Source organism: Pinus tabuliformis, chromosome 1_1 (assembly GCF_031772625.1).
Source record: "Pinus tabuliformis cultivar Carrire ecotype Pingquan chromosome 1_1, CPIR1, whole genome shotgun sequence".
Lineage (NCBI taxonomy): Eukaryota > Viridiplantae > Streptophyta > Pinopsida > Pinales > Pinaceae > Pinus > Pinus tabuliformis.
In genome coordinates, this window is record NC_142297.1 from 362,113,638 (window position 1) to 362,140,202 (window position 26,565).

The window sequence follows — 26,565 nt, forward strand, 5'->3', positions numbered from 1 at the left end:
CATGCATGTCTGGCGGTAAGCAAGCTAGAAGTGGTTATCTGGCTTGAACAAGCATCATTCCTTCCATTCATCCATTTGCAACTTTAAGTTGAATTTTTATGTTCCCGAGCATCTCCGAGCTACAACCTAGGAGAGTTTCTTGGGGTGATAACACTTCCCACCAAACAAGAGAAGTGCCACTCGATCGAAGGGTTGCTAGTTGGATCTTGGCTTCATCCTCTTTGATTCGTTGTATGCCCAATATACTTCAACCTCCCTAATCCAGTTATCTATCTTTTTTGCATTAGATCCTCTACCAAACATAGGAAAATCAAACTCGACATCCAACTTAAAAAATGGGATTTTAGATGCATTCCTATGATGCCTGTTAGAATTATGAGAAGAGGAAGAAGAAGAACTTTCACTGTTGGAAGGAGAGGGAGGGGGCTCTTCTCATACACCTTCATGATTTACCAAGGCATGATCATCTGGTTGTTTCTTCTCTTGCTTCATTTTCCTCATATTTTGCAAATGATTTGTCCACTTTTTCTACCATGGCATAGAAGGCTTTGTGATAATTTCTCTCTTCCTCTAACTGATCATCTTCATCTCTTGTTTTCCTTTTTCATGTTGTGTGCCTCACTTTTAGATCAAATGACTTAAGTTTTCCGTCACCTCTTTAGAGATTTCCCATGGTTATCGTACACTTGTAATTCACATCAATAGAAGACCTTCTCAGATACCAAACTTGATCTAGATCTTTTGACTTCAAAGATGCATACATAATTGTATGTAAAAGAACATGTAACCATGAAAGCATATCACATAAAAGGAGCAGAAATAAAATGCAACCATGAGAAAACAAAGGAACAAAACAATTTGATAATGGAGTTCACCCAATGTGGGTTACATTTCCGGGCCATGCTTAAAGTGGGGAGGTCTCGTTCATTAATCTTCAACAAAATAAAATTACATGCATTTACAAAAGACACCTTATACCTCCACATCTGCTGAAGAAATAGTTTGCACCATTAAAATCTGGATCCTTAGGAATCTCAAAGATTCTCCAAATATTCCTTCTCACTCGTTGACTAAAATTTTACTAATCAAATGAAAAATCAACCTAGTTTTGAAATTGTCAAAATTTGGCCATTTGAAAATCTTTTAGATTCCTCATGATCCCATAAAAATTTTTTTTATACAGATTGACAAAAAAATCCCATAATTATATAAGAAATCCATTGCCATTAATTTCTGATTAACTTGAGTATAAACTAGAAATGTTTATGGCACAATGAAAAATCAACTTCAAAAAAATCTCAAGATTCCCCATAAATTTCTTGAGCGGAAGGTTCCATCCTCCTCGATCTGTGTTCCACTCTTTCTTTGTCCCCCAGTCGAATGGAAAAACTTAGGTTTTATATTCATTTTTTGGCGGAAATGTAAATAATTCCATTAAAAACCATGAATACTGTTATTTTATTATACAATGTTTATAACACGTTATATGAGTTGGGAGCTAGTCCGATAATATTGCGGTGGTATAATATAACATAATCAGCGACATCATTGATCTTGTCAGTAATTTTATGATGAATTTTATGAAAAATAAAAATAAATTTATTAAAATTAGTAAATATAACTTTTTATTAAAATGTGTCACTAATTTTTTTTATTATAAAACGTTTAAAATACGTTATTTAAGTTGTAAGCTTCCTCGACAGTATTGCAGCAAATGTAATTTACTGTGAGGATAGCTGGCATGTGGAAAGCTCCAACATGTAAACCAATTTTTTAAATCATAGCATATCATATCAAGAACAACTTTCAAAAAATCTGATCAATTGTCACAGGTTCATTTGAGAGATTAGAAAAATGTATGTAATTTATTTATTTAAAAAAAATCCTGTTATTTGGAGTCATATCATTTTTAATAAGTTATACAATTTTAGTTTTATAATTTTTAATTGTTTTAAATGTATTTTTAATGAATTGAAAGAATAAAATAATTACATCAAACTTGTAACATTAACTAATTTTCCTCAATATATATTATATAAAACAAAAAAATAAAATGAAATAAAAATACTCTAGAAAGAGTGAGAACAGTAATCTATTACTAGCTACCAATCTAGTACAAAAATAACATCGGGTAACAACATTTACCTGCTATTCTGAAGTCACTCGAGATAATCAAATTGCATAATTTTCACTGATACATTCGATTGGTATAAAAGTTTGACTATTATAAAAGCATTGTAATATTGGAAATTTCCGGCACAAGTTTCTTCATAAAATACATTAACTTTTGGTGCAGTAAGAGAACGCTAAAACATTCTGTTATCAAAAAACATTATGCTACTGGATATTTCCGGCTGAAGTTTCTTGGATGACTTCATAGGCTAAATTTATATTTTGGTGCAGTCAAAGCACCCTCATGCATTCAGTTATTAAAAAAACCATTAGTCTGCTGGATATTTCCGGCTGAAGTTTCTTCATTAACTTCATAAACCACATTAATATTTTGGTGCGTTCAGAGAAGATGCCCAAGGTTGGAGTGCCTGGTAGACAGCCCAGATGGCAATTGTCTAAATCCAAGTTACAGCGAATAACATAGGCCCAGTTCGCAATGGCCTAGATTCATCTTACAGTGCAGAGCGCAACTTACAATACCTAACAGATAGCAAACTCGAGATTGGTGAATAGAAACGATGCAAGCTGTATTCAGGTTGGCCCAAACGTGTCGGATTCGTATACACAACTAAACTAGCGAATTTAAAAATGTATTAAAATTATGATAGAGTTCCAGTTTACTGTTCCCTAATCTTGCTTTTCTCCACTTTAGGGAATTGATTATGGTCAATCAACCAATAGTACGCAGCACACAATGGGATCAAGTGATGACAAGGATGACACTCACAGCCACCTTGATATTTTAAGGAAAGCGCCCAGAAGGAGGAAGATGGTAGGAAGACAGATTTGCCGATCTCTTCTGCTCCCTATAAATTGAGAGCATCCTGCACCTCATTGTATCATAGAGTGAGAAGAAGATAAGTAATTGATATCTGAGTTTCAATTATACCTGCTCTCATGGCTTCTACACGCTGTTTGTCTGTTATGTATCTTCTGATGATAGTACTGGCTGTTCCGGTAAGAAGCTACTTGCATCTACCTGCTTATCAATACAACTCTTTCTTCTCTGAAGGGATGTTGTCCTGTGATACTTATTTTCAGTTCTGTTACCTGGAAATTTTGTTAAAAATATCTGATTGGCCTTGAAGACTATGTTACCAGAAACGAGAAACGAAACGAGAAACGAAAACGGTACGAGAAACGGAGTTTGGAGGTTTCACACTCAAGAAACGAGGGGAGAGAAAATGAAAATAAAAATAAAAAATACAGCATTAGTTTCAATTTTCAATATAGTTTCAACTAAATTTCCAGCCCAAATTTTATTAAAAACCTAAATAATTTAAATAAGAAACTGATGCTTAGCAAATTGACTATTAAATATATACATTCTTATGCCTCCTAATCAATTAAGTGTATACATTTTTATGCATTTTGCGCCTTCAGCTAATTATTGTTTCCTTAAAAAAAAATTCAAATAATTATATATATATATATATATATATATATAAAAACAATAAATAGAATTTGCAATTAAATGTGAATTTCTTGAGCTACATATAAAATAGTGTTTAAACTATGAATTTTAACAATATATATGTTAAAGGAAAACAAATCAACTAAAAAAGGGACAATAGTACAGAAATAATCAACTTTCTATATACTTTGCATAAGCCTCTAGGTTATTGAATGAATACATGAATGAAATCTACAATAAAGAGTGAAAACACAGAGTTGAGAATGACATGCAAAAGAGCGAACTACCACCTTCCCATAAAACATATGCACCCGTTAGCTAAAATAACCGTAGAAAACAGCGTTTAGGTCTGGTTTCAGTTTCTTACACGTTTTTTACGGTCAACGGTGGCAACCGTCCCGTTTCTGGTAACATAGCTTGAAGATAACTCATAGCTGATAATTATTGTGTCTGCAGATGTATGCCGAAGCTATTGATATTGGAGCTTTAACAGAAGTTGGGGTGATTATATCTCAACCTCTATTTGAGTTTTATTACATCCGTATAATTCATTCATAGATGTACTTAGGAGGCCCGGCTTTTACACATATATAACAATCTCCTTTTTTTCCCGATTCCAGCTGCAAACACATGCAATGAATAGGAGGCTTCTGCAGACCATAGGTAGATGCTCCGAAAGGCACACATGATATTATATTTTCTATAATTGTTGAATCAACTGCTAGAACTGTTTCTTGTGAATTCGAAGCTTAGCTTAGGCATCAATTTATTGTTATCGCGGCTAATGCTGCTTCAACATTTTCTACCTATATTGCTGATGATTTAAGTTTTCTTGTGGATTCACGACTTGTCTTTTAGGTTATTTATTGTTTCTATTGCTTCTGTTACTAAGGTGGTTTTTGAAATTCAATGCTCATAGCCATTGCTTATCTCTGATATCCTCTGTACTGGTTACTTCGGTTGTTTTCAACTCCTCTGGTGAACTCGAAAGCTCGTTTTAGGCCTTTGTTATTTGTTGTTGATGCTGTTATTGCTCTGTACATTCTCTAGTGAAGTCAAGGCTCATCTTAGGCGTTTGTTGTCGTTACTTTTACTTGTGAATCACAAGTCCATCTTCAGTGTTTAATCTCGCTGTTATTGTTCTGGATGTTTTAGCTATTTGGTGTGAATTCCACGCACATCTTTAGTTTATGGGTGGTGTTATGGTTTGTTTCTTGTTTTAGATTTTTCTTATGAATTTAACGTTCATCCTTCGCATCACTAACTGTTTCCTGGATCGGTCAACCCAGATTGTAATGCCGCCTGCGGAGAAAGATGCAAAGAAGCATCCCGCCAGAATGTATGTTTAAGAGCTTGTGGTACATGCTGTGCCAAATGCAACTGTGTTCCTCCTGGTACATATGGAAACCAGGATCTCTGCGCATGTTATGCCAGCATGAAGACACATGACAACAAACCTAAGTGCCCTTGAGTATGCTATATCCAGTACTGTAATTTTGAGGTTGTCAGGAGTTCAGACATATATAGTTTACCAAGCATGTATATATAGCTAAATAATATGCAGTTGCAATGGATCCTTAGAAAGCTTATTATCAATGTGTCTACAGTTGTATACAGAATATTTCATGAATAACCGCTTAACAATGTTGGTTAGGTTACTACAACTTCAGTCAAGTTCAGCCAAGGCTTGTATCTGGAAAGATATATTTAAGTGTGGTTAACATCATTAATGTCATAACATTATTTGTATTGTGAAAAGCAATGTTGGTTAAATGTTATTGGATGAGAATGCCTTGATATGTATAATCACCTGTAAAATTCCAACACTATTTATGATCTTGTCGGCTGTCTATATATGATCTTGTGGGCAGTTTATATGCTCTATATATGTTCTATGGTTGGGGAGAGTTTAGAGTGTTTAACGTTGCATATGTTTTTCCGTATAATTACCTCACTCGACTACCTTTTCAGCATTAATGTCCCCAATGTAACTTGTACAATTCTTTACATCTTAGCACATGTAATCTTTACATCTTAGCACATCATTTACATGGGATCTTCATAAGAATTTGTTTGCACTAGTATAAAAAATATCATTTTACCTATTTATAATAATAGGTAAAATACATTTGAAATATGAAACATATATTTTGGAGCAAGAGTTTTTAAAAAAATTAATATTTAAAAATAATATTACTGAAAATATATTTTGGATATAAAATTTATGGCATTTAAAAAAGTGTTGAAAGCATGATCAAAGTGTTATGTGGTAGGTAGAAAATCATCCATGTAGTGAGAGTTGTAAAATGATTTCTTAAATAAACTAGAATTCTATTGCTTCTCTAAATTTATTTATATATTCACCTTTATAAACAAATATGTTTATCTTTACAAACAAATTACTTATAAATCTACATACTTTTATAAAATGAGCGTAAATTACTTTATAAATTAAATTAAAATTGCATGAAAAATGGTAACATAAAAAGGGAACATTAAATTTGTTTTACAGTAATTCAAATTTATAACTTGATTGAAATGCATTCCCAATGACATGAAGTTTCCAAACTCTAACTTGAGAAAAAGGGGGACTTGAACTTGAAGCCTTTGATAAATAAAATAACTCTCAACCAAGTTAGGTACTAATAAATTGATAGCAAATTAGCTAGAGTGGGAAGTTTTGAAGTGTTTACTTATAGCCAAAATTATTTCCCCTGCATGTGAAAAGGATGTGACCTGTTTGTATATAAAAACAATTGAAATTTCTAAACCAAAATCCTGAAAACTCAACAACAATGGGGTTAAATTTTTGCCAGGTTACCTAGAAAATGAAAACTTTATCTCTATTTCTAAGTTGTTGAGATTTCATAAAACATACAATGAATACATTACACTAAATAGAGAACAAGTTTTGGTTTTTTGTCCTAATTTTTTAATATTGCGTATCACACATAAAAACAACACATGTATTTTGGTATTGAGTATAACACATAAAAGCAACACATGTAGACAAGAAAAAATAGGAAAATTGGAATGAAATAGAAAATTAAAATGTCAACTCTAAAAAAAAATTAACTTTTATAGTCTATAACTCTAGATATAACAAATAATGTTCCATTTTGAGAAAAAGAAACATTTTAATGAAAGCATTTCTAATTGAAAATATCATTTCAAATGCAATGGAATAGTATACTTGAACAAAATGTATTTAATTGACAGAGCCAAGAAATGTAGTAGTAGACGTTTTAAGATATAAATCAACAATCCGGACAAATCTTCAAATGAGACTTGATACCATGTTCATAAAAATTGAGTATTTCACAGTGCACAAGCACCTTAAGTGACCACTAAAAAATCCATATCAAGAATCATAGTGCTAGTGCTTGTACTTTATTAAAACCCTCCACCTTAAGTAACCACTAAAAAATCCATATCAAATATCATAGTGCTAGTGCTTATACATGATTAAAACCCTCAACCAGTGAAATAATCCATAGCACAAACCAACATAGCAACATAGTGAAATTTATTAATGCAAAATAAAAGAAATTACATAAAAAAAATTTAATAATTAATTCTAAGAAAATGATCATCCATACTCTTTAACTAAAAATAATGAAGTAATCTAATATTAATCCATAGTAGTGATTATCACTTTTGAGAAAAAAATAAGTCACTGGTTATTCTATGTATAAAACATATTGTGACTATGGACTTTCATAACTACATTTGCATACTAAAAAACAAACTAATAAACACACTTTCGCCTAAACTTGGATTTAATCTGGTTATTCTATGTATAAAACGTATTGTGACTATGGACTTTCATAACTACATTTGCATACTAAAAAACAAACTAATAAACACACTTTCGCCTAAACTTGGATTTAATCGAATTAATTTTAAATAACTCTTAAAGAGCTAAATATCTTAATTTTTGAAATACTGAGTAATTTGTAAATATGTTATTTTGAGCCATAGATGCATTGAGAGATTTGTTGAGAGATTTGTGGAGTGTTTAATGAAATTGTGAAATGATTTTTGTGAAGTGATTTATGAAAATGATTGAGAGACTATATTTTGAGCCATAGATGCATTGAGAGATTTGTGGAGTGTTTAATGAAATTGTGGAATGATTTTTGTGAAGTGATTTATGAAAATGATTGAGAGACTATAAGATATAACAGAGTCAAATTATTTTGCTCTCACATTTGTTTATTGCTGGTGTGTTTTCTTTCATTTGGTATTATAGAAATTGTTCAAAACCAAGCATCAGAACGTTTGTCATCTCTGTGAGAACCTGCGCCTAACGTTGTTCTTGGGGTTGCGTGCACTGATCTTGTAGCCAGTAAGCATTGGACGCCACATTGGAGCTAGAATGAAGTTTTTTTTGGTGGATGCTGTGTGTGGAGCAGGAAACCAAAAGTCATCAGTGTGGAGTAGGAGCAGAGCTTAATGCTTAGAGCTTTCCTACATTGCCTATGAGACCATCATGTGAATGGCTGTGTGTGCAATATTTGACCATGAGAAACATCTTCGTGTGGAGCCTTGCCTCGAGACTTGTGCAATGTCTTTAACAATGTTCAGACCTGCGTTGAAGTAATAATGTTCAGAGTGCTTTGGAGTCTTCAACCTGCATATATGCATTTTTTATTCATTCAGTTGAGCATGCTTGTCCGATTATATTCATTGTATTTGATTTGGCGTACAACATGCAAACACGTGAATTAAGATGTTCCTTATATATTTTTCGTAGATGTGAAAGTTGAAAACAGGAGGCGTAAATGGTATGCATATTGCTTTTTTATGCATTAAATAATACATATGAAAAGGAGAAATAGATTAAAGTTTCACGTGGAGTTCTTAAAGCCATCCTTTACATTAAAGGAAGCTTAGGAGAGAGAATTAGTGGAGAAGAGGCTTCGGAGAGAGAATTAGTGGACTCTTCTCTTTTAGTGGACTCTTCTCTTTAGGCACATTTTAATGAGAGGAATTTTTTAAATGAATTTTAATTTTTAATTTTTTTATTTTGGTAAAATGTGGGAAACATTTTTTAAAGACATTTTATTTATTTTTCTTTACAAGTGGTGTAAAGAAAGTTATATTACTTTTTTTCTAAAAGATATTGTATTTATTGAGAAAATATATTAAGAGAGAGTTTTGAAGGAATTTCGTTTAAGCTTCGATAGAATTGAGCTTCTTAGCTGTGTGTTGTACTCAAACATTAATAAAATACATATTTTGTGGTTTTTAAACATTAATAAAATAAATATTTTGTGCTGGTGGTTTAGTTTCATTTTTTGGGATGCGTTGTGTTTTTTTGTGCATTTTATCTTTCTTTCTCTCTCTTTTACTCTTCTAATAGGGGCAAGCAATATTATATTGCCTAAACGTGTTAGCATAAACTACTTTTATTGGAGCAAACACTTGCAACCTATATTCATCGCTAAAGATTTACGGGAACTTGTAACTTATAGATATACTACGCTTTCACTTGATGAATTCAAAGAAATAAGTGATAATGATAAGACATATCTTAAGAAATAAGTGATAATGATAAGACATATCTTAAGGAAATTGAAGAATCACTTTTTACATTAGGCTTTTTATACTACAACTTTTTCAAGACCTCCTCCTTGGCTTGTAACTGACGCTACAACCTTTTTTTCTCCTCCTCTTATTTTTGTAGGAGTCTTCTTCATTCCATATTCTACACCTGAATTATTTGGTTAATCTCTTCAATCTATTGGAGTCATGTGACATTTGGTTTCCTCCTCATTTTTGGCACAACATTTGTTGAAATATTTGTCTCATCGCCCAAATTAGAACCTATGTCAATAGGTCCATCTTATACAATCCCAAGCGCTTCAATATTCATATCATTATCTAAGTCTAATCCCAGGTGAATTGGTCCAACACCCTGTAAATCTTGTAGCTATGATCTTCTTGTCATCCTCTCATTCAGACTCTTGGTCTTGTTGCATAGTTGAAACTGTCATTTTCTTCTTCCTTTTGTAGTTCCTCTTAGGCTTCAATTTTGGATTCAATTTCCACCAATGATCCTCATCATACCCTTATTTCTCACAATGGATATAAGAGGGATTTTCTTCTCTTCTCTTAGCTGCTTCTTTCCTCTCTCGGTGGTCATCTTTCTCATGCTCCCCCATACATTCAATATGTACAACCTTCACACTAGCTTCATCAAGAGATTTAGGTTCAAAATGATAGCAATGAATGACACAAATAACCATGCAAAAAGCCAATATATTTCATCAACATCTTAGGAGTGTCTAATGGAACACTCAATGCTAATGCTTGTTTCTTAAAATCCTCTATAAAATTATAAACATTTTGACCTTTACTTTGTTTGAAATGTTACCAATCCATCATGGTCTTCTATCTGTAGCCAAATAGGTAACATTGTCCTATAAAAGCATAAACGAACTCAGACGAAGATGAAATAAGTTTATGACTACTCTTACCACCTTTTTGGAGTTTTCCTTCCTGTTAGCTCTGCTACATATTACTAATAATCGAGGAGCGGAAGTAAGCTAGATCCTTGGTTTTGCTCAAAGGAGGCCTATACCGATCATTCTCTCCCTCCCCTTCACCTCACTCATCCTCCTTTCACCTCCATTTCTCGGGCTTGTTGTTAAAAATCATATAAAAAAACTTTTTTCTCTCAAGCCTGAGCACTAAAACCTAAACTCCCATACAATCATGTTCACATGACCTCGCGCTCTGTAACCCATCGTTGCCTTTTATTGTGGTCGTCGATCTCCGCACCTCGATCCAGTGGTTCCCCATCACATCCGATGAAAAACCTACTCGATTGATTCCCTACCGTCTGATCACCCCCCATCCCGATCGGACAGTGTCCACTCTCCCCATGACCACAAAGTGTTGGGGCATTAACACACGATGGAAGGGTGGTTTTTCCTCTCCTCCACTGCCACGGTCACGCGCCAAGTGGGATTGCCCTCCATTGTACCTTTACTGCCCAACAATCAACGGTCGTGTGGGTAATACCACTTACCACCCATCCTTTGTCCCCACTCATTAACTCCAGCGTGTCTCCTCTATCTGATAGCCATGGATTTGTCTGCTCAAGATCTAACGGCCCACGCTCGCCTCGCTCCCATATCTCTTGATGCTCTCAGCCAAGCAATCCCCCCTGTCTATCCCCTTAATCTGACGGCTAGTCTCGCTCCACCATCCGACTATTCCACCCACTGTGTAGTCCACGTACCTTAACCATTCCATGCTCTTGAAAGGACGAAGGTGACCAATTTTCAGTACCAAGTGCATTTCCTCCTCAACAATCGCCTTCAATAGACAGTATGGCTGATAAAGAAAAGGACAGAGCCCGAGCAGGTGAATGCATTAAATAGTTATGGAATTTCATTCTGCACGACACTCCACCTGCCTGAGAGGACAACAGAGCGCAGGAAAAGATCACATTCATCCACCACAGCAAGAAAATGCACTCAAAAGCTCCATCCGGTAGGTAAAGTGGTTGGTGGTCAATTATGACCCCTCCATACTTAGAATGGCTGAGTGCCTTTGTATTCGAACTCTATATATACCCACAAACAAGATGTAATCAGGGTTGATGGTTGATATTTTGATGTAAGGTTCAACTTTTGGAGATTGTAACTGCTTTGATACTTGCAGCGTCTTGTTTTTATTTTTAGCTAATACAAGTTTCTTTTGCTGTTAATTGCTCACTTTCCATTTCTAATCTGTTCCAGGCTGTGCCTGATATGTTGTTTTCCTGAACTCTTGATATTTGGCATTAGAGGAGTTGTTGTCATCCTCTCTCTATGTTAAAGTCTTGTATGTATCAGTGAATGAGCTATTTGGGTTTCTTTTCAGCTAGTGACAGAGAGTTGTCATCCTGTCTGTACATTAGGGAATTAGATTTGCAGACCTCTTTACTGGTTGCAGCCAGCCACCACAAGGTCTTGTGCATCTGCTAGTGTGGGCAGTATTCTCCAAATTCACCCAATTCTTAAACTGTGAGTAATTGGTGGTCTAAAGGCTTGTAATCTGGAGGTGTTCACGCATGTATGGGGTAAGCAAGGTATAAGTGGTTATCTGGCTTGAACAAACATCATTCCTTCCATTCATCCATTTGCAACATTAAGTTGAATTTTTATGTTCCCGAGCATCTCCGAGCTACAACCTAGGAGAGTTTCTTGGGGTGATAACATTAATTGGAGTCGTTGCCGGGGAGAGGAGATTGAAGCTCAGCTTCCCTGGGAGAACGGCACAGTTCCAAATTTGATGATAGACAAAGTCTGGACACATTTCTGGTTGTAATCATTTATTTGGTGACTCTACTAGAAGACCAACTTTTGGCGAATCCACATTACAGTCTTGGCTCAATTTGTGAGGCATACTCGAAGAAGTCCACAGAAATCACCAGCTGATCCAGTGCCTAACCCTGAGAATATTGTTAAGTAGAGGAAAACATCACAAAAAGGAGCATCAGGATCAGGTAAGCCCAAAAAATCTGATGTATCTCTGCAAGAGAAGATTATAGCTGATAATTTACAGTTTGAAGATCTAGAGCTTAGCATTATTAGTGAAGAAATACCTATAGAGATTCATAAAGCTCCTTGTGCTTTTAGTTCCCCTTTGGATCTCAGTCCAAAGAAAGCCTCCCATACAGTCCATCATTTTCCTTCATTTTTGTCACCTATTTCATTGATTCCTACCATTCAATCTACCAGTATCCTTCCACCTACCCCAGCCATGGCAGGCCAACAAGCACCCACAAATATGGAAAGAATTATAGCTGCTAGCCCCTGGTCTTTCCTGTTCCTTTGAATGCCATGCCCGCAGGAGAGTATCACAAATATATGCCTAAGTTTACTGGTACAGAGGAAGTAACGGCTGAAGAACACCTTGAGTCTTTTTATAGTTATGTTGATAACCTAGATAGCAGTGAAGATGATGTGTGGATGAGAGTATTTATCCAGAGCCCTGATGGCGAAGCTAGAAAGTGGTTCAGAGAATTGACCCCAAGGTCTATAGCAAACATTGAAACCTTAGATGATGTATTTTTGAAGCATTGGGGAAATAAAAAAGACATTCTATATTACCGTACCGAGTTTGGAAACCTCAAGAGGGAGAATGGGGAATCATTGCTTGAGTTTAATAAAAGATTTAATCGTATGTATAGTAAGATACCAGCTGAAGTAAAGCCTACCCCCACCTCTGCCAAACTCATCTATGCCAATACTTTTGACTCTGATTTTTGTCTGCTATTGAGAGAAAGAAGATGTGCCACTCTAGCTGAAATGCAAGATGCAACCTGAGACGTGGAATATAATAGCATGGCTACAGAAAAGCTCAAAAGTCATGTTGATAGAAGAAGACAGAAAGGTGAGGCTTCTTCTTCCTCTGTTTTATCTTCAGAGCCTAAGTTATACAAAATGACTAAAGTGATAGAGTAATTGGCTGTTGAGGTATTTAAGTTGAAGGTCGAGGAGAGCTCTGGGAGGACAAGGCTTCAAAACACATTTGCTCCAAGAAATACAAATTCGTTTAGCAGAGAAAATGATCAATTGCAGATCATTCAGAGTGGAAACGAAGCAAATGAAGAAAAAAAGGTTAAAGCCCCTTTCCAAAACGTAGTCATGGAGGAGGAGCACTTTGAAGAAGATGATGAAATCCATTGCATGGAAGATAAAGGCAGTGCTGCCTTTTTGACATTGGTTGCCTATGAAGAATCATTACTACAGGACCAAACCAGTCAAAAGTGGGACAGAGAGGTTGTTCTCTAGACTTATTAACAACAAAGATATAATCTGAGGTCAAGAGCAAACAATATCAAGGAGAATCCAGCCCCAAGAGCTGTTGTCCCGGCAGAGCATCAGAACCTCAGACAGAAAAGACCAGCAGCTGATCCAATCATCCTCAAAGCACCAACTCAAGAGTTAAGAGGTCCTGAAAGGTCCCCTTCCCCTTTCAGCTTTGACTCAGAAGTCCAGAAGTTAAAAATATCTATACCTCTGATAGAACTTCTAAAGAGTGAAGTGGTTAGAAAGCCTATCCTTGATGCTCTTGAGCTAAAAGCCACACGAACCTCCACCGACTATGTAAATTTGGAAGATGATAAGCATATAGTTGTACTTAGCCCAATGACTAAACATGCTGATGATAATTCACCATCATTTTATGTCTCCTTGACCATTCATGACAAAATCCTCCACAACTGCCTGTTAGACACAGGGGCCAGCCACAATTTAATGCCCAAAGATGTCATGGAAGAGTTAGGCCTCGATATTACCAGACCGTATCATGATCTATTTTCCTTCGATTCAAGAAAGGTCAAATGTCTAGGATTGATCAAAGATTTAGTCATTTTCCTGACTCACTTGCCCATGAAAATCATGATGATGGACATTCTGGTAGCAGATGTCCCCCCTAAGTTTGGCATGGTGTTGTCCAGAGGGTGGATTAAGAGACTAGGTGGGACTTTACAGAATGATTTATCTTATGCCACTATCCCAGTTTTTGGAGGGGAAAGCAGGAGATTGTACAGAGAATCATAGCTAGCATATATCACCAGTGATGAAAAGAATCCTTCCAATCATCCTATCTATGCTGTGGACGCTGACTTTGGAGCATGTATACTCCAAATAGAAGAATCTCGGGAGGCCTCAATGCAGATCAAGAAATCAGTGAATCAGGCCGAGGGAGAGCAAGGAAGTCAAGTTTGGGAAATGTTCTTTGATGGAACATGTTTAAGAGAGACTGCAGGAGTAAGGGTGGTGCTGATATCTCCAAAAAAAGAAAGCACAAATCTGTCTTTTAAGCTGGCTTTCCAAGTCACCAACAATATAGCAGAGTATGAGGCTCTGATATTGGGCCTTAATGCAACTAAAGATAGAGAAATCAGAAGCATAAAGGTGTTTGGAGATGTTGGTCGTATCATTCAGCAAGTGAACAAAACTTTTCAAGCAAAGCACCCAAGGCTGAAAGCATATAGAGATGAGGTATGGAGACATAAGGATTCTTTTGATAATTTTTGTATCTCATACACCCTTAGAGTAAAAAAAAAGCTTGTTGATTCCCTTGCTGTGTCTGCTAGCATGTTCACCCCTCCCATGCCTCCCAGACTAGTTTATGAACTTCAAATGAAATATAGACCATCCTTGCCCAATAATGTCCAGCATTGAAAAGTTTTTGAAGATGATGATGAAGTGAATAGGTTTCTGCAAGTCATTGACAAATTTTGTGAAATGCAAATTGATCAAGAAAATGAAGCCTTAGAAGAAAATCCCCAGTCCCAGCTTAGAAACAAAATTGGTAAAAATAGCATTTTCCAACTACCCAGTAACCATATACCTAAAGGCCTAGTTCATTTAGAAAAGTTGTTTGACCAAAATGATGTGCCTTATAAGGCTGCCCAAAAAGAGGATCAATCTGCAGTCTATAAGCATAATATAGGGAGTCTAGAGCATCCAAGACTTATAAATCTGTCCACCCTTCTATCTGTTTCCCAAAGTTCTGAGTACTGCAATTTAATGAGGAAATTTGCTAATGTTTTTTCCTGAGAATATAGTGACCTGAAAACATATGATAAAAAGATCATCCAACATAAAATCCCTTTAGAGAAAGACACCATCCCTTTTAAGCAGAAGCGGAGACCAATAAATCCTTTGCTCCTCCCGCTGATTGAAAAGGAAATCAAGAAGTTGTTGGCTACCAAAATCATAGTCCCTCTCAGATATCCAAAATGGGTAGCCAATTTGGAAGTGGTAAGGAAGAAAATTGGAGAAATCAGGCTCTGTGTCGATTTGAGAAACTTAAACAAATGCTATAAGAAAGACAATTATCCCTTGCCCAAGATGGAGCTTCTGCTGCAGAAGGTCTCAGGAGCCAAAGTGATGTCTTTCCTAGATGGATTTTCAAGGTATAACCAGGTTGTTGTACATCCAGATGACCAAGAGACGACTGCATTCACCACTCCTTGGGGTACTTTTATGTATTCCAAGATGCCTTTTGGACTGATGAATGCTGGAGCCACCTTTTAAGGAGCTATGGATATAGCATTTGTAGGAGAGAAGGATAAGTTTGCCTTTATCTACCTTGATGATATAACAGTGTACTCTAGCAGCCATCAAGACCATTTGCAGCGTTTGAAGAAAGTGTTCCTGAAGTGCAGAAGGTTTGGGATTTCAGTCAATCCTAAAAAGTCACACTTTGTTTTATAAGAAGGCAAGTTGTTAGGACATGTTGTTTCCGCTGTAGGTGTTAGAATCGACCCAGAAAGAGTGAGAGCAATACAGACCTTGTTTTTCCCGAGATCAAAGAAGGATATCCAGTCCTTTCTGGGCAAGATAAATTTTGTAAATAGGTTTATCCCAAATTTTGCATAACTTGAAAAACACATTACCTCCATGTTGAGAAAGGGGTCAGAAATCAAATGGACTAATGCAGCAAGAAGATCCTTTGAATCCATTAAGAAAGCTATTGTGGAAGCTCCTACTTTAATCAGCCCAGATTACAGCAAGGAGTTCCATGTATTTTCATTTGTCTCTAATGACACCCTTGCAGTAGTTTTGATGCAAGCAGATGAGGAAGGCTTAGAGCATCCAATGGCATTTTTCAACAAGACTTTAAGGGATGTTGAGCTGAGGTATGATATCATTGAGAAACAAGCATATGCTCTTATCAAGTCTTTGAAAGCTTTCCGAGTTTACATCCTGAACTCCAAGATAACTGCATATGTACCCTCTGCTTCAATAAAAGATGTCCTAACACAGCCTGATTCTGATGGAAAAAAGGCTAAATGGATTGCAAAGCTTATTGAATTTAACATAGAACTGAAGCCCACCAAGCTTGTCAGAGGTCAGGGCCTTACCAGATTAATGGCTGAAGAAAATTGTAGAACGTTGGACATAAATCTCATAAACACAATTTCAGAGAATGGTTAGACAGGAGAAGAAACAACTGAACTAGGGAAAAAGCAGTCACTGGCAGAGAATCTAGCTTCTTGTGATTGGTACTCTGCAATAGCTCAATTCTTGCTGAAGCTGGAAATTCCTCCAGGCCTTAGTTCAAGCCAACCTAGAACTATTAAGCTTAAGGTAGCCAAATATTGCGTTCATGAAAATCTGCTCTACTTGAGGGACTCCTCTGGAATTTTGTTGAGATGTCTGGACAAAGAACAATCCATGGAGGTTATACAGTAGTTTCATTCCAACATGTGTGGAGGACATCATTATTGGAAAAGTACAGCTCGTAAAATCCTCAGAGTTGGGTACTATTGCCCACCTTATTTTCTGATGTCTTTTCATTTGTTAAATCTTGTAACTGGTGCCAAAGATTTGAAGGAAAGCAGCAATTGAGATCCCTGCCCTTAAAACCCATACGTGCTAGTGGCATTTTTTGACAGTGGGGCTTGGATTTTATTGGAGAAATCAATCCACATTCCAGTGGCCAGCACAGATGGATCTTAGTAGCCACAGACAACTTCGCTATGTGGATTGAAGCATTCCTTACCAGAAAGGCTAATCATCATGTGGTCATGAGGTTCTTGACAGAGAATATCTTCACCAGATTTGGTTGTCCACATAAATTGGTTACAGACAATGCAGTAGCCTTCAGGGCAAAAGAGATGGTGGATATGTGTGACTTAATGGGCATTAAGCTAGTTCTTTCCACCTCATACTACCCCTAAGGCAATGGTCTAGCAGAATCTTCCAATAAGAGCATGATAAGGATAATTGAAAATCTGTTGGAAGACAACAAAAAGAATTGGAATTCTAAGCTCAAGTATGCACTGTGGGCTGACAGAGTGACCACCAAGAGATCCACAGGGAATTCTCCATTCAAGCTAGTGTATGGCACTGAAGCTGTATTCCCATTACAGTTGACCCTACCTGTGGCAAAGTTCTTGCAGATAGAGCAAAATGATGAGGAAGACATGGCAAAGGGGATCACTGATTTAGCAGAGATACATCAAATCAGAAAACAACTGCTTGAAAGGTCTGTAGCACATCAAAAGAAGATCAAGAAAGCTTTTGACAAGAGGACAAAAATAGCTAATTTTCAGATTGGGGACTTGGTTCTTAAGTGGGATGCACTGAAAGAGAAGAAAGGCAACCATGGGAAGTTTGATGCCTTATGGACAAGGTCCTTTCATTTCTCAGATCCAAGGGAACAATACTTTCATGCTACAAAGCATGAAGGAAGAGACAGTTTTTGATGCCCCAGTTAATGGGCATTTTCTAAAAATTTATGTTATTTAAGGTTTTTTGGCCTTAAAGTTGTAAATATGTTGTTTTATTAGTTTAGGTGTAAGCTTAATTAGACTCCATGCCCAATGGAACACTAGGAAATTATGCTCATTTGGTTTTGACAGACAAGGCGTTGGTTTGCAGTTCTTGAGACCTCACAGGGAGGATCTCATCCCCAAAAGGAGCCAATGTTAGCTTTGCTACATATTGCTAATACTCGAGGAGCGGAAGTAAGCTCCGTCCTTGGCTTTTCTCAAAGGAGGTCTATATCGGTCATTCTCACCCTCCCCTTCACCTCACTCATCCTCCTTTCACCTCCATTTTCTGGGCTTCTTGTTAAAAATCATATAAAAAAACTTTTTGCTCTCAAGCCTCAGCGCTAAAACCTAAACCCCCATACAATCATGTTCACATGACCTCACGCTCCGTAACCCATCGTCCCCTTTTATTGTGGTCGTCAATCGCCGCACCTCGATCCAGCGGTTCCCCGTCACATCCAACGAAAAACCTGCTCGATTGATTCCCTACCGTCCGATCACCCCCCATCACGATCAGATGACATCCGCTCTCCCCGCGACCATAAAGTGTTGGGGCATTAACACACAATGGAAGGGTGGTTTTCCCTCTCCTCCATCGCCACACGTCACGCACCGAGTGGGATTGCCCTCCATTGTACCTTTACCGCCTAACGATCAACGATGGTGCGGGCAATACCACTTACCGTCCATCCTCCATCCTCGCCCGTTAGCTCCTGCGCGTCTCGTCCATCCGATAGCCATTGGATCTGTCTGCTCGAGATCCAATGGCCCACACTCGCCCCGCTCCCATATCTCCTGATGCCCTCAGCCAAGTAATCCCTGCCATCCATCCCCTTAATCCGATGACCAGTCGCGCTTCGCCATCCGACTATTCCACCCATTGTGTAGTCCACGTACCTTAACCATTCCATGCTTCCGAAAGGACGAAGGTGACTAGTTTTGAGTACTAGATGCATTTCCTCCTCAACAACCACCATCAATAGACAATATGGCTGAGAAAGAAAGGGATAGAGCCCGAGCAGGTGAATGCATTAAATAGTTATGGAATTTCATTTTGCACGACACTACACCCGCTTGAGAGGACATCAGAGCGCAGGAAAAGATCACATTCATCCACCACAGCAAGCAAACGCACTCAGAAGCTCCATCCGGTAGTTAAAGTGGTTGGTGGTCAATTATGACCCCTCCATACTTAGAATGGCTGAGTGCCTTTGTATTTGAACTCTATATATACCCACAAACAAGATGTAATCAGGGTTGATGGTTGATGTTTTGATGTAAGGTTCAACTTCTGGAGACTGTAACTGCTTTGGTACTTGCAGCGTTTCGTCTTCATTTTCAGCTAATACAAGATTCTTTTGCTGTTAATTGCTCACTTTCCATTTCTAGTCTGTTCCAGGCTATCCCTGATATGTTGTTTTCCTGAACTCTTGATGTTTGGCATTAGAGGAGCTATCATCCTATCTCTATGTTAAAGTCTTGTATGTATCAGTGAATGAGTTATTCGGGTTTTTTTTCACCTAGTGACAGAGAGCTGTCATCCTGTCTGTACATTAGGGAATTAGATTTGCAGACCTCTTTACTGGTTGCAACCGGCCATCACAAGGTCTTATGCATCTACTAATGTGAGCAGTATTCTCCATATTCACCCAATTCTTAAACTGTGAGTAATTGGTGGTCTAAAGCCTTGTAGTCTAGGGGTGTTCACGCATGTCTGGGGGTAAGCAAGATAGAAGTGGTTATCTAACTTGAACAAGCATCATTCTTTCCATTAATTCATCTGCAACATGAATTTGAATTTTATGTTCCCGAGCACCTCCAAGTTACAACCTAGGAGAGTTTCTTGGGGTGATAACACTTCCCACCAAACAAGAGAAGTGCCACTCGATCGAAGGGTTGCTAGTTGGATCTTGGCTTCATCCTCTTTGATTCATTGTATGCCCAATATAATTCAACCTACCTAATCCTGTTATCTATGTTTTTTGCATTAGATCCTCCACTAAACACAAGAAAATCAAACTCGACATCCAACTTAAAAAATGGGATTTTAGATGCATTCCTATGATGCCTGTTAGAATTATGAGAAGAGGAAGAAGAAGAACTTTCACTGTTGGAAGGAAAGGGAGGGGGCTCTTCTCCTCCACCTTCATGATTTACCAAGTCATGATCATCTAGTTGTTTCTTCTCTTGCTTCATTTTCCTCATATTTTGCAAATGATTTATCTACTTTTTCTACCATGGCATAGAAGGCTTTGTGATAATTTCTCTCTTCCTCTAACCGATCATTTTGATCTCTCGTTTTCTTTTTTCATGTTGTGTGCCCCACTTCTAAATCAAACGACTTAAGTTTTCCTTCACCTCTTTAGAGATTTCCCATGGTTATCATACACTTGCAATTCACATCGATAGAAGACCTTCTCAGATACCAAACTTGATCTAGATCTTTTCACTTCAAAGATGCATACATAATTGTATGTAAGAGTGCATGTAACCATGAAAGCATATCACATAAAAAGAGCGGAAATGAAATGCAACCATAAGAAAACAAAGGAACAAAACAACTTGATAATGGAGTTCACCCAATGTGGGTTACATTTCCGGACCATGCTTAAAGTGGGGAGGTGTCGTTCATTAATCTTCAACAAAATAAAATTATATGCATTTACAAAAGACACCTTATACCTCCACATCCGCTGAAGAAATGGTTTGCAACATTAAAATCTGGATCATTGGGAATCTCAAAGATTCCCCAAATATTCTTTCTCACTCGTTGACTGAAATTTTACTAATCAGATGACAAATCAACCTAGTTTTGAAATTGTCAAAATTTGACCATTTGAGAATCTTTTAGATTCCTCATGATCCCATAAAAGTTTTGTTATAATCTGATAATTATATAAGAAATCCATTGCCATTATCAGACTCGCGATAAATTTCTGATTAATTTGAGTATGAACTAGAGAGGTTTATAACACAATGAAAAATCAACTCCAAAAAAATCTCAAGATTCCTCATAAATTTCTTCAACCAAAGGTTCCATCCTCGATCTGTGTTCCACTCATTCTTTGAAATTTAGGTTTTATATTCATTTTTGGGCGGAAATGTAAATAATTCCATTAAAAACCATGAATACTGTTATTTTATTATACAATGTTTATAACACGTTATATGAGTTGGGAGCTAGTCCGATAATATTGCGGTGGTATAATATAACATAATCAGCCACATCACATCAATGGTCTTATTAGTAATTTTATGAAAAATATAAATAAATTTATTAAAATTAGTAAATATAACATTTTATTAAAATTTGTCAATAATTTTTTTTATTATAAAAAGTTTAAAATACGTTATTTAAGTTGTAAGCTTGCTCGACAGTATTACAGCAAATGTAATTTACTGTGAGGATAGCTGGCATGTGAAATGCTCCAACTTTCCAACATGTAAACCAATTTTTTAAATCATAGCATATCATATCAAGAACAACTTTCAAAAAATCTGTTCAATTGTCACAAGTTCATTTGAGAGATTAGAAAAATGTATGTAATTTATTTATTTAAAAAAAATTCCTATTATTTTGAGTGGTTTTCTTATATATTCATGAGTTTAGCTAGGAGTATATAATTGTTCAGTCATATTTGCAGTCATACCATTTTTAATAAGTTATACTATTTTAGTTTTATAATTTTTAATTGTTTTAAATGTATATTTAATGAATTGAAAGAATAAAATAATCACATCAAACTTGTAACATTAACTAATTTTCCTCAATATATATTATATAAAACAAATATATAAAATGAAATAAATATACTCTAGAAAGAGAGAGAACAGTAATCTATTACTAGCTACCAATCTAGTACAAAAATAACATCGGGTAACAACATTTACCTGCTATCCTGAAGTCACTCGAGATAATCAAATTGCATAATTTTCACTGATACATTGAACTGGTATAAAAGTTTGACTATTATAAAAGCATTATAATATTGGAAATTTCCGGCACAAGTTTCTTCATAAAATATGGTGCAGTAAGAGCACGCTAAAACATTCTGTTATTAAAAAACATTATGCTACTGGATATTTCCGGCTGAAGTTTCTTGGATGACTTCATAGGCTAAATTTATATTTTGATGCTGTCAAAGCACGCTCATGGATTCAGTTATTAAAAAAAACAGTAGTCTGCTGGATATTTCCGGCTGAAGTTTCTTCAATAACTTCAAAAACCACATTAATATTTTGGTGCGTTCAGAGAAGGTGCCCCAGGTTAGAGTGCCCGGTAGACACCCCCAGCTGGCAATTGTCTAAATCCAACTTACTGCGAATAAGATAGGCCCAGTTCGCAATGGCCTAGATTCATCTTACAGTGCAGAGCGCAACTTACAATGCATAACAGATAGCATACTCGAGATTGGTGAGCAGAAACGATGCAAGTTGTATTCAGGTTGGCCCAAACGTGTTGGATTCGTATACACAACCAAACTCGCGAATTTAAAAAGTAAAATCTTGCTTTTCTCCACTTTAGGGAATTGATTATGGTCAATCAACCAATAGTACGCAGTACACAATGGGATCAAGTGATGACAAGGATGACAGTCACAGCCACCTTGATATTTTGAGGAAAGCGCCCAGAAGGAGGAAGATGGTAGGAAGACAGATTTGCCGATCTCTTCTGCTCCCTATAAATTGAGAGCATCCTGCACCTCATTGTATCATAGAGTGAGAAGAAGATAAGTAATTGATATCTGAGTTTTCATCTTCATTTATATCTGAGTTTCAATTATACCTGCTCTCATGGCTTCTACACGCTGTTTGTCTGTTATATATCTTCTGATGATAGTACTGGCTGTTCCGGTAAGAAGCTACTTGCATCTACCTGCTTATCAATACAACTCTTTCTTCTCTGAAGGGATGTTGTCCCATGATACTTATTTTCACATCTGTTACTTGGAAATTTTGTTAAAAATATCTGATTGGCCTTGAAGATGAACTCATAGCTGATAATTATTGTGTCTGCAGATGTATACCGAAGCTATTGATATTGGAGCTTTAACAGAAGTTGGGGTGATTATATCTCAACCTCTATTTGAGTTTTATTACATCCGTATAATTCATTCATAGATGTAGTTAGGAGGCCCGGCTTTTACACATATATAACAATCTTCTTTTTTTCCGATTCCAGCTGCAAACACATGCAATGAATAGGAGGCTTCTGCAGACCATAGGTAAATGCTCCGAAAGGCACACATGATATTATATTTTCTATAGTTGTTGAATCAACTGCTAGAACTGTTTCTTGTGAATTCGAAGCGTAGCTTAGGCATCAATTTATTGTTCCCGCTAATGCTGCTTCAAAATTTTCTAACTATATTGCTGATGATTTATGTTTTCTTGTGGATTCACGACTTGTCTTTTAGGTTATTTGTTGTTTCTATTGCTTCTGTTACTAAGATGGTTTTTCAGATTCAATGCTCATAGCCATTGCTTATGTTTGATATCCTCTGTACTTGTTGCCTCGGTTGTTTTCAACTCCTCTGGTGAACTCAAAAGCTCGTTTTAGGCCTTTGTTATTTTTTGTTGATGCTGTTATTGCTTTGTACATTCTCTAGTGAAGTCAAGGCTCATCTTAGGCGTTTGTTGTCGTTACTTTTGCTTGTGAATCACAAGTCCATCTTCAGTGTTTAATCTCGCTGTTATTGTTCTTGATGTTTTAGCTATTTGGTGTGGATTCCAGGCACATCTTTAGTTTATTGTTGGTGTTATGGTTTGTTTCTTGTTTTAGTTTCTTCTTATGAATTCAACGCTCATCCTTCGCATGACTAACTGTTTCCTGAATCGGTCAACCCAGATTGTAATGCCGCCTGCGGAGAAAGATGCAAAGAAGCATCCCGCCAGAATGTATGTTTAAGAGCTTGTGGTACATGCTGTGCCAAATGCAACTGTGTTCCTCCTGGTACATATGGAAACCAGGATCTCTGCGCATGTTATGCCAGCATGAAGACACATGACAACAAACCTAAGTGCCCTTGAGTATGCTATATCCAGTACTGTAATTTTGAGCTTGTCAGGAGTTCAGACATATATAGTTTACCAAGCATGTATATATAGCTAAATAATATGCAGTTGCAATGGATCCTTAGAAAGCTTATTATCAATGTGTCTACAGTTGTATACAGAATATTTCATGAATAACCGCTTAACAATGTTGGTTAGGTTACTACAAGTTCAGCCAAGGCTTGTATCTGGAAAGATATATTTAAGTGTGGTTAACATCATTAATGTTGGTTAAATGTTATTGGAAGACAATGCCTTGATATGTATAATCACCTGTAAAATTCCAACACTATTTATCATCTTGTCGGCCGTCTATATATGATCTTGTGGGCAGTTTATATGCTCTGTATATGTTCTATGGTTCGAGAGAGTTTAGAATGTTTATGGTTGCATGTGTTTTTTTCTATAATTACCTCACTCGACTATCTTTTCAGCATTAATGTCCCCAATGTAACTTGTACGATTCTTTACATCTTAGCCCATGTAATCTTTACATCTTACCATTTACATCTTACCACATCATTTATATGAGATCTTCAAAAGAATTTGTTTGCACTAGTATAAAAAATATCATTTTAAGTATTTATAATGAACTATTTAGGTAAAATACATTTGAAATATAAAAATAATTTTAAGTATTTATAATAAACTATGTAGGTAAAATACATTTGAAATATGAAACATATATTTGGAGAGAGAGTTTTCAAAAAAATTAATACTTAAAAATAATAATACTGAAATAGATTAAAGTTTCACGTGGAGTTTTTAAAGCCATCCTTTACATTAAAGGAAGCTTAGGAGAGAGAATGAGTGGACTCTTCTTTTCAGGCACATTTTAATGAGAGGAATTTTTTAAATGAATTTTAATTTTCTTATGTTGGTAAAATGTGGGAAACATTTCTTCAAGATATTTTACTTATTTTTCTTTACTAGTGCTGTAAAGAAAGTTATATTATTTTTTTTAAAGATATTGTATTCATTGAGAAAATATATTAAGAGAGAGCTTTGAAGGAGTTTTGTTTAAGCTTTGATAGAATTGAGCTTCTTAGTTTTTCGTTGTACTCAAACATTAATAAAACATATATTTTGTGGTACTCAAACATTAATAAAATAAATATTTTGTGGTGGTGGTTGAGTCTCATTTTTTGGCGATGCGTTGTGTTTTTTTGTGCATTTTATCTCTCTTTCTCTCTCTTTTACTCTGCTCATAGCAGCAAGCAATATTGTACTACCTAAACTTGTTAGCATAAACTACTTTTATTGGAGCAAACACATGCAACCTATATTCATCGCTAAAGATTTACGGGAACTTGTAACTTATAGATATACTTACGGGAACTTGTAACTTATAGATATACTATGCCTTCACTTGATGAATTCAAAGAAATAAGTGATAATGATAAGACATCTCTTAAGGAACTTATTAAGAAGGATAATGAAGCACTTTTAATTATAGGAAGTGTTGTTGAAGAATCTATAGTTCCAAGAATCAATGGTGTAGTATCATTCAAGTAAGCATGGCATATTTTAAAGAATACATATGAAGGTGTGGTTGTAGCTAAATTGAAAACATTAAGGAGGAATTTTGAAAATAACCGTATGCAAATTAATGAATCCATTCATGAATACATCACAAAAATGTAAGATATTGTTAATCAAATGAGGTCATTAGGTGAAGGTGTTCTAGACAGATGACTAATTGAGAATATTTTAAGAAGTGTTCTTCCTACGTTTCAGATGGCTATCACCATTATTATGGTATCCAATGAGTTAAATACAATGAAAATTGATGAATGAAGTGGAATTTTGTTAATTATTGAAGGAAATCGACCATCTAAGCAAGCGAAAGATGCCTTTTTTGCAAATCATAGAGGAAAAGGAAGGAGAAGTGGTGAATATCACAATCAAAATCAAAATACGAATCAGTAGAGTTCACAAGGAAATGTGTCTTACTTGAGAGGCAGGGGAAGGAATCCCAGTCAGTTTAGAGGAAGAGGCAGAGATGGATCTCGCGGAAGAGGACAATGAAGAGATGGAGTAGAAATGGAGGAAGAGGTGGAGGACCACTCTATTAATATTGCTAAAAATTTGGTCATCTTGAAAGATATTGTTATGCAAAAATGCGAGATTTGGATCATACGTGTGACAATACAGTCGTTGAAGAAACTAGAAATGAAAAATTATTCATCTCAAGTTTCACGACACATAGTGAAGAAAGTGAAGCATGGTAGTGATTCAGGATGTTTAATCAAAAGCTCAAAATTTGCCAAAAATTCAAAGTTGTCAAAATGGTGTGGAACCTAACTAACCAAGTAGATCTCATTGTCCTGACTCCAGCGCATCTAGTTTCATGGAAAACTGATATCATATGCTCAAGATATTGTGTTCTCACTGTTTTTCCAAACAAGTGAATTCAAAAAAAAGAAAAAAGGACAGCCCATTCAATAGTCCGTACTGTTCATGTGGTACTAACTAGGTAGATGGTGTGGCAGTTGACTTGGGCAAAGTTCCCTTGGTGAATTGGGTGGTTCCAAGTGGCACCTTGTCAGTGGTTCAAGTGGTAAGTTAATAGTGGTCCAAGTGTTTTTGTGGTGGCCAACCATGGGCTGACACGTGGCCCAGCCGTAAGCTC

General features: G+C 36.2%; 2 protein-coding genes across 3 annotated transcripts; both read left to right on the top strand.

Annotated features, from left to right (window-relative positions):
- The first annotated feature begins 3,036 nt into the window (after window positions 1–3,036).
- On the top strand, window positions 3,037–5,341 carry LOC149213095 (cypmaclein-like). 2 transcript variants are annotated; one of them, XM_089390708.1, is made up of 4 exons: window positions 3,037–3,129; window positions 4,043–4,087; window positions 4,207–4,249; window positions 4,876–5,341. In XM_089390708.1, the coding sequence occupies exons 1-4, from the start codon at window positions 3,070–3,072 to the stop codon at window positions 5,055–5,057; spliced, it is 330 nt and encodes a 109-aa protein (XP_089246834.1). In that variant the 5' UTR covers window positions 3,037–3,069; the 3' UTR covers window positions 5,058–5,341. The 2 variants fall into 2 exon arrangements, with proteins under 2 accessions (XP_089246834.1, XP_089246835.1); XM_089390709.1 differs by having other exon boundaries at window positions 4,043–4,081.
- Window positions 5,342–22,546: 17,205 nt separating this feature from the next.
- LOC149213096 (cypmaclein-like) lies at window positions 22,547–24,139 on the top strand. The gene is made up of 4 exons (XM_089390710.1): window positions 22,547–22,733; window positions 22,899–22,943; window positions 23,062–23,104; window positions 23,728–24,139. The coding sequence occupies exons 1-4, from the start codon at window positions 22,674–22,676 to the stop codon at window positions 23,907–23,909; spliced, it is 330 nt and encodes a 109-aa protein (XP_089246836.1). The 5' UTR covers window positions 22,547–22,673; the 3' UTR covers window positions 23,910–24,139.
- Window positions 24,140–26,565: the final 2,426 nt, after the last annotated feature.